Genomic DNA, 9,469 nt, shown 5'->3' with positions numbered 1-9,469 from the left:
GTTGCAGTAAGTTTAACATCTGGGTATCATCCACAGGCCAACGAGCAGGTCGAGAGACTGCATCAAGACCTAGGACCAGCGATAAAGATCAGAGATATGAAAAATGATGGTCATGCTTTGTTCGGCCTCAGGGAAAGGTATAGTGTGTCAACATTTCTGGTCCTGGCCACAGGACTAACTGCTAACTGACTCTTTTTCCTATGGCTTGCTCTTCTCGTTTCAGTCGTTTCTCTCAAGTGTCTCTGTTAATGTAATGCACACATTATATTTCCTGTGACACATATGCGGCTTTGGAGAAAAGTGTCTGCTAAACGAATAAATGTAAATATAAATGTAAGATGGGTCGTGAGAACATGCCTCCTGATGACGTCACTGTCTGGCATAGCCCGAGATGACATCACTGCGATAGTGCACGACGTGACAGTGACACCTTGAGCACGCGAACTTTCTTTGTGTCAAAACACAGTTGAATATTGAATTGAATGTTGAAGCTGTAAAATGACTAGTTTTCGCAACATTAACAAAAACCTAATTAAAGCCAATGTGACTGTCCACCTGTGCTCAGTGTGTGTGAGAAGAGCACACAATCTGAACAGCGATGGTATTGGTGAAAGACTAGCATGATGGACAGTCACTGGCAAAAACGAAAAGAGCTCAGAGAAAAGCGGTGTGAGTCATTCACACTGTTCACTGTTATACAGTGTATGTTTTTCTGTGTGTTTTTGTCTGTGTCTCTGTGTGTGCTTATCAAAAATGTGGTGATAACTGCAAGTGATTGCAAATTTTTAACCTCAACAAAAATGTTTAAACTCTTAACATTTACATTTATTGATTTAGCAGAAGCTTTTCTCCAAAAAGTGTGTATCGGACAGTTGATGACATCAAGAGGAGGAGAGATCCCAGCTCAGTCTGTGTGGAGTTTGCATGTTCTCCCTGTGTCTGGGCTACTCGCTGTGCCACCGTGCCGCCCCCTGCTAACACTACATAGCGCCGGCTCGCCATGACCCCGCTCGAAACAAGGAGCTTCAGCCAGCGTGTGTGTGTGTGTGTGTGTGTGTGTGTGTGTGTGTGTGTGTAAATATAAGTGTGAACCTTGCTAACCCTTTGTGTGAAGTTTCCAGATCCTGGATGGCCTTGGCAGCTCATGGATCAGTGAGATGAATCTTAGTGAAATGCAATAAAATTAAAATACTGTGCTTAACTCTGGAGGGATGAATAATTACCTTGAAACAAAAATGGTTGGAAGGGCAGCTCATTTGAATTGTGCTCAAAGCTGATATTGTGCTCGCATTTCAGTATTAAAAGTTGGAGGAGCTCAGTCATGTTTCTGAGTGACAGTGCATCTTTTTCAAGTGCCCTAAAATCTGAGCAGCATTTATTGAGTTTCTTTCTTAATAAGAGGACGTCTACAAGCTATTAGATGTAGAGATTAAGGCTGCCAACTCCAATGAAAAAGAGGCTCCTAAATCCATTTTATCACCCTTGTCAATTTCCCTTGCTTGACACAGAATGTCAAAACTAGATTTAACTTCTAGCAAAGACATGTCCAAAGAGGTGCTTAACCTGAACAATTCAGTGTGATAAAGCTCATAAAAAGATAGACAGAAATGTATTGGTAACCAAGGGACTATTAAAATCCAAAAGTAGAAAAATATCTTGTCAAGCTGAATGAATTCATAAGTACCATGTTCAAGGAGACAGTACTAGAGTACCAGCAAGAATACATGTAAAAGAACCAGGAAAAAATGCACCTTACTGAATGAACACCAAATGTTTCATTTACATGTCAGTTATCTTCCAGGGCCTGTGGCGAAAAAAAGGGGATTTTGTTAGCCTGGGAAGAATCTAAGGACTTCATATTGATGCTCGTTGTTGAAAGGAAGTCTACCAGCTCAGCCTCATTTCCATGGAAGACTGAAGAATCATGTATTCACTTTATATCTGTTGGAGCGCTATGCAAATGTATTTCAAAAGTGCGTTAGCTAGCAGTTGGTTAATAAAGTATAATGATGTCACAGTCAGCACACCTGCGGCTTCATCATACACACAGTCAGTGAAAGCAGTGGCAGGACAGATGCACTATATTCCTCATGTAACTGGTCCCCTGCAATGAACAAAGACTGTAAGGGCTTATGAAAAATTTCATTTTTCATTTCACTCACTTCAACGCTACTCGGTGCTTCTCGCAGCATAGTGTCCCTATGCTTTGCAGAATGAAACACAAGAAAGAGGCAAATCATCTTGGGAACCATATTTCTCAATATTATAAAGTTTTTCGATGCACGTACTCAAAACAGCTACCGAAAAAGGTTGAAAGTGCAACAGGAATTAGGACAAACTGCAAAGGCAGAAAATGATAACTGCAGTGAAAAGTATAACACAAAAAGATGAGTTGTAAGTCATTTTTCTTCCATAAAAATAGTGATAATTCCATCCCCTCAAAATGGGAATTTACCTGACAGGGAGATTTCCAGCAACAGCTTAAGCCCATTATGCCAGGAATGAGGGAATTTAACTTTCTTACATTTTATGTGTTTCCCCTCTTTCTCACAGCAGCATTGTCACATTTAGGCATCTCCTGCTGTCTTATTTTGCTTTGTGAATTTCACGCAGAGACAGTTATCAGTGGACGGGTGCATGTGTCCTGCTGAAAAGAGAATGGATAACATGACCCTTTGTGTCATCCATTGTATCTCATTCCAATCTGCAGATAGCGATGTAAAAAAGTGGCCTTCAATGAGCCTCGGTGGGCACTGGAACACGCCTCTAGAGTAGCAGCAACCAGCCCTACATGTGTGATAACCCTGTAGGTGTTCCATACGAAAGTATAAAGCATTGCACCAGCACAAGGAGGGCACTGCATTTTGGCTCATTTTCAGTCAGCTCAACCATCGAGTGCCACCAGAGACACGGGTGGGAGCACCTTTCACAACACAGACAAGGTCAGTGAGTGGCAATGAGTAAAATGAAAATGAAAATAATGCATCCATTCATCCCCTATGGATGTTCAATTGAAAGCTTACAAGGGCATGAAATTTACTTCAGGGTATAAGCCATATCTTTTGCGGGTTAACTGCACGTTCCATTCTGGATCGAGTACAATTTACAATAAATCATAGTTGTGTACCTTTTCAATCTTTAAGGAACAGTCGGGCAACTCCAGTAAAAATAAAGGATATCATAAAAATGTGCACAAACATCTTTGACGGCAGCAAAGCTAATTAGTTCTTTTATTGTGTCTGAAAGATTTAATATAAAAGCTCTCAGTGTGTGTTAAGAAGACCTTCCATTTGTATTACAATTGCTTACTTACTTGATGTTTTTCTTCAAAGCAACTTACAATTATTTAGCCGTTTATAAAGCTGGGTAATTTTTACTGGAGCAACTTAGGGCAAGTACCTTGTTCAATGGTACTACAGCTGGAGGTGAGGCTCTAACCACTACACTAGCAACTTCTCCTGCATTTGTGTGACTGACTGACTGACTGACTGACTGGCTGAACGACAAGAATTTGTGGCTCACGGTTGGTGGCCCAATATAGAGCTGTATAGTGAGCTGGACTGCTGATGATAGGAGAAACTGTTCAAACACCTGAGTAACTTGTCATCTTGTCCTGTACAGACTACGGATCGTAACGACCATGGCCGTCTTGCTTCGTCCTTCTCTTCTTGCTGTGTAAGTAGTAACATTTAACCACTACTTTTGTCCCCAGTTCACTGAGCTCTTGAGTCTATAACCTGCACCTTCTTGGAGAAGAAGTCGGCAACAAAAACTTTTCTTTCCATCAACTGTCCTGTTGTCTACTCGTGAGAGCTAGCAAACAAAAAGCCTCTAAGTTCTTGCTTTCGGCTCCAGTGTGGAGGACTGAGTTCCCTGTGTGCCTCAAAACTGCTGAATCTTTCCCAGCATGCCAGAAGAGTCTCAAAACCCATGTGTTTCAGAGCCACTTCTCTGCTGGTCTCCTGACAGCTACATAAACGCACTTCACACCATCTGTCACGATGACCTCTTTATCGGACTCAGCTCTACACGCATTTACTTACTTGACTTCTGCGTGCGGGCAAAAATGCTGGTCAAACCGACTGCACTTAGACAATTGCGTGTCTGCACTTACACCTCTTCATCAGCTGTGAAATGCACTTTTGTTTATTTTGAATTATACGTCGTGCTGGAGAAATGTCTCTGCCTCATGAATAAATGAAAATATGTAAATGTCAAAACAAACAGAATAATTTGATCATTTGTTTGACAGCCACAAACAAAAAGGATGTCGAATTTTTGCTTTTGATTATATTTTATCAGAGGGATCTTGTTTCTCTTGCACTGGCATGTCAGTAATATACTTTAATTTCTTCTGCAGGTTTTTAATAGTTCGCTGTGAAGGCACATTTTTCAATGACAAAAACAAAGTTACTTTGTTGAAGACAGACTGGATGAAGACTTTGGATGAAAGCAAGGCTTTGTCAGCACTGACTATTCCCGGAACCCACGACAGCATGTCCTCCTCACACCAAGCTTTGTCACTGCACTTCCAGCTCGATGCAGGGGTGCGATACTTTGAAATGAAAGCCAGTAGTCCCCTTCTGTTTAACAGAAAAAAGATTGAGATTGGAAGCAAGTCACTGGATGAGGTCCTGAACGTTCTGAAGACTTTCTTGGCTAAAAACCCCAGTGAATTTGTACTGCTGAAGTTGATCCCAGAAGGGCTCAGAAAGACTGAGACAGCAAAAGATATCACTAAGGTCTTACAGAAAGAGCAGGGTGTGTGGTTAGAGCCTACAGTACCAACTGTGGGCCAGGTGAAAGGGAAAATTGTCATTCTGAGGAGCTCCACCTATGAAAAAGGAGTTGCCAACCAGCAGACAAGTGGTAAGAAGGACAGCAAATTTAAGGATGTTGAGAAACATCTGAAGCATATCAAGGAACACCTGAAGAGCGCAGAGGGACTCTGTAAGCAAGGGAGCTTGACGGTAACGGTCACCAGTTCTTCATCCCTCAAGAAACGTGCCAAGAGTGTGGCAGCACAAGTGAACCCCAATCTTGACCAGGCCCTCAAAGGCCTGCTGGAGGGCAAAACCAGGCCGTCGTGCTTGGGAGTGATAGCCACAGACTTCCCTGGAGAGACCCTCATTGACACCATCATCAAATTCAATGGAGCGGGAAGCGGAGCAACAGCAGGGGCAGAAGCAGCACAGGGAGGAGGGGCAGGAGCAGCAGAGGGAGCAGGGGCAGGGGCAGCAGAGGGAGCAGGGACAGGAGAAAACCAGGGTGGCGTTGGGGAACCTGAGGCTTAAAAATTGCTCTGCTCCAGGCAGGAGGCTGTCTTGGCCACAGACAGGTCATTGCATGTGTGTGGATGTGTGTGCACGCTTTCAATCTGTACTACTCTCGCTTGAGTGCAATAAAATGCATTGAGAATATTGTGTCCCTGGGGTCCTTTGATGTTCAAGTTGTTTTTATTGTTATTCCTCTGTAGAGCATGTATACAGTGTAACGAAATGTCCCTTCTCCGGAGACCATGGAGCAACACAGAACAGTAAGAAAAAAGTTTCCCAATTCGTCTAGACTACTTGTAACATGCACCATATCTGAGGACCTGAAGTGGCTGCTGTAGGTTTGCAGCTGACGTGCTGCTGTAGGTTTGACCCTGTACCCTTGGACAGCTAGTATTGTAGTGATAACAGCTGTTGCTTGTGGATTTAAAGGTTGTAAGTTTGCACCCCACCTCTTGCTGTAGTGCCTTTGAGTGAAGTACTTATCCTAAGTTGTTATGGTAAAATTTCCTAGCTGTATAAATGGGTAAATAATTTCAACATTGTAAGCTGCTTTGGAGAAAAGTGTCAGCAAAATGTAGAAGTTACTTATGCCTTAATAATAAGACATTTGTAAGGAGAGCTGGTACTGTAGTGGCTAGAGCTGTTGTGTTTGGATCCAAAGGTTGCAGGTTTGATCCCCTCCACTGGCTGTAGTATCTCTGAGCAAGGTGCTTACCCTAAAATTGCTCCAGTAACATTACCCAAATGGGTAAATTATTGTAAGTAGACTAACATTTTAAATTGCTTTGGAGAAAAGGATCAGCTAAATGAATAAATGTAAGTATTTATAGTCCTGCAGCTAATTCTCAAAAGGGCTCTAAATTTTGAGATACCCCCCCAACGGTAGAACAAGGCACACTTTTTCATATCTTTGATCCTCATTACTAATGGATTGGATGGTTGTTAAACACAAAATTGATGTTAAAGCAAAAAAAAAACCCCTGTTTTTGACACCTGTCTGTCACAAGCAGAGAGCCGTGGACATGCAGGTTGGTGGACCCAAGCGCAGAATCTTTATTGTGAGCCAAAGGAAGAAGTCAAGTATCATTGTTGGGTACAGGTGAAGGGTCAGGCTGATCAGCAGATGTTGTTCAGGGACATGAATCCAGGGGACATGGTCTTGAAGAATGTAACAATGGGTCGGTACCGTGGGAGTTGTAGAGCTAAGTAGGGGAACAGGGAGGAAAGGAGCAAAGAGTTAGGAGAAGATTTGAGATGCTGGTATGTGCAGAGAGGCTTGTTATCTCTAGTGAGATTCCGTGACTGGAAGGCAGTGTTCCGGTGCCTTATGTTCTCCCGTCCTGATTAGCCTCAGGTGTCCTTGTTTGGGGTGTGATGGATGATGTGACAGTAAACCCTCCCTCACAGACAGCTCTTGCCCTCCTCTGATGTTGTAAATGATGTCTCCCGGCAACCCATAGATGCAAAACATGTGCTGAAACAATTGTTCGGCTGTGACTACTGCGGTTGGGAGTTGGGGCAACGGGATTAGACTACAGGCCTTAGAGAACTGGTCTGTGACCACCAGAATCATGGTGTTACCAGCAGAGGCAGGTTAGCCTGTTAGGAAATATACCGTTATATGGGACCAGGGTGGGGAAAGAACAGGAAATGGCTCCAGCACACCTGCAGGCTTTTGGTTTGGGGTTTTGGCCTAGACACATACCTTGCATGCCTCCACAAACTCTTGTATGTCCTCACGGATAGAGGGCCACCAGTACATCTGTTAAATCAGGGAAAATGTTAGTTGGGTCCCCGAGTAACCGGCTGCCAGAGCGTCATGCACCCAGTGGAACAGCTGTGGCTGCATCACTGCTGGGACGTACTCCTTTCCTTTGGGGGTGTCCATGGGTCCCGGATCCTCTTTCTGGGCCCTCCAGAGAGCCTGTGAAAACTGCCACCACACAGGGGCCACAAAGTATGACTTTGACAGGATGGTTGTGACCGGGTTCTTTTCATAGAGCCTGGTCAGGGCATTGGCCTTGGTGTTCTTCAAACCTGGGTGCTATCTCCTGGTGAACCAAAAAACGGTGAAAAAGAGGACCCAATTGGCTTGTCAGGGGTTAATTGGTGGGCTGTTCATAGGTATTCAAAGTTTCTTTGGTCCATAAGGACAAAGAATGGGTGAGAGGCCCCCTTCAGCCAATGCCTTCATTGTTCTAGTGCTAACTTAATGGTCTGTTGCTCCCGATTCAAGATGTCATAGTTGCACTTGGTGGGCGACAGCTTACGGGAGTAGTACGCACAAGGATGGAGCTTTGCAGGGGTCCCTTGTCCCTGAGAGAAATTATTACCTCCTTTTTAATTACCCCTATTCCAACAACTAAAGCATCCACCTCAACCACGAACAGCAACAAGGGATCCGGGTGCTGAAGCACCGGGGTGGTTGTAAACAAACTTTGGAGCTCCTGGAAGGCTTCCGGAGCCTCTGGATGCCAAGTGAGCCAGGTCCCCTTTCCCTTGAGCAAGGAAGTGAGGGGCATGGTGATGGTACTAAGTCCACAAATGAACTGGCTGTAAAAATTTGCGAACCCCAAGAACCTCTGTAGTGCATTTACGGACATTAGACGGGGCCAATCTAGCACTGCCTGTACTTTGGTGGGGTCTATTGCTACCCAGACTGGGCCGAGGATGAAGCAGAGGATGATGGAAGAGGCACTTTTCTCCCTTAAAAAGGAGGTTAGTATCCAAAACACAGCACAAGACCTGGTGTACATGCACCACATGCTCTGCTATGGAGCACGAGAATACCAATATGTCATCCAGGTACACTAAGAAGCATATGCTCACCAATTCCTCTAACAAGTGGTTCACAAAAGCCTGGAAAACGGAAGGGGCATTTGCTAGCCCAAATGGCATCACCAGGTAATCGTGACCCAGGGAGGTACTCAAAGCTGTCTTCCACTCACCCCGTCTCTAATGTGGATAAGGTTGTAAGTGCTATGCAGATCCAACTTGGTTAACACCCTTGGTCCATGGACTTGCTCTAATGCTGCAATGATCAAAGGCAAGGGATGTGGGTATTTTACTGTTATTTCATTAAGACCACGGTAGTCAATGCAAGGGTGCTGTAGCAGACCCACCCGAGTTATAGCCAAGACTTGACTGATGATGGTTTAGTTGATTTATTGAAACTTTAAACTGACAACCTCCACCAACAAGAGCTGGTGTAAAAAAAACAGGAAACACAAATATTTAACATTTAATTTCCGTTTCGTCCTGCGGCAACCACAGAGTACACTCTGCGATAAACAGCCGTGACATAACCATGTCATTTCCATAGAGAAAACAAGTACAATTATATAAAATAAAATAAGAAAAAACATTCACAACAATATATTACACAGGTGCAAACCTTGTGCCTCTTCGGAGGGTTGCTAATCCATATATTAAACTCTTCAGGCTGGGCTAAGTTATCTGTGCACCAACCGCATTAAACTAATTTGGCAATTTTAAATTCAGGGGCTCTTGGGAAAACGAGCCGGTGTCAAAATAAAAGCCCCCTTTTAATAACCATATGCCAGTACAGTAATATGACAAAATAAAAGCACAAATACAAAAGGAAAAGAAATTTAACAAAGCTATTCACAAAGCAAGACAAGTTTTAAACATCAGTTGGGCTCCTTTACACTCCCACCAAAATTACAAATGCTTAAAACAGTGTAGCCATAAAGACAAGAGTAATTTTCACAACATACATAATTATTTCTCAATCAATAATTATATACAGATGTAAATACCATACTACAGTACTCATTATTATTACTATTATTATTATAATTATTACTCAACATTATATGCTTTCTGAGTTTTCAACAATACAGTTAACCTTTGAACTGGTCTTTCTACCACAGGCAGTTTATTAAGGCGCTGTCCTTTGTTATTTCGACATTTATCTCCTAGAGAGATTTTAACCTTTCTGGCGAGCCCATTTTGACTGAAAATGGTCTCCAAAATTGTTCTGTTAGATATTGCACCTGACGCCATCTCCTTTTGGCATACAGCTCTTCCTTCACCAAGTTCCCAGGCGGGGAAGTGCTATGCTGGATTTTGTAGGGATCAAGTGGTTGGGTGTGACGGGTTGTAGGCGTTTGGGGTCATTGAGATTATCAGTGATGAGTTGAGGACTATTGACCAGTGACATAGCTTCATAG

At 43.3% G+C, this 9,469-nt stretch overlaps 1 protein-coding gene across 1 annotated transcript; it reads left to right on the top strand.

Moving 5' to 3' along the window:
• The first annotated feature begins 2,833 nt into the window (after positions 1 to 2,833).
• Positions 2,834 to 5,294, top strand: LOC114909406 (1-phosphatidylinositol phosphodiesterase-like). The gene is made up of 3 exons (XM_029248474.1): positions 2,834 to 2,942; positions 3,622 to 3,675; positions 4,361 to 5,294. The coding sequence occupies exons 2-3, from the start codon at positions 3,641 to 3,643 to the stop codon at positions 5,292 to 5,294; spliced, it is 969 nt and encodes a 322-aa protein (XP_029104307.1). The 5' UTR covers positions 2,834 to 2,942; positions 3,622 to 3,640.
• The last annotated feature ends 4,175 nt before the right edge of the window (positions 5,295 to 9,469 follow it).

The sequence above is a fragment of the Scleropages formosus genome, chromosome 23, assembly GCF_900964775.1.
Source record: "Scleropages formosus chromosome 23, fSclFor1.1, whole genome shotgun sequence".
NCBI lineage: Eukaryota > Metazoa > Chordata > Actinopteri > Osteoglossiformes > Osteoglossidae > Scleropages > Scleropages formosus.
Note: the sequence above shows the minus strand (reverse complement) of the source record. Positions and strands in the feature narration are given on the sequence as shown.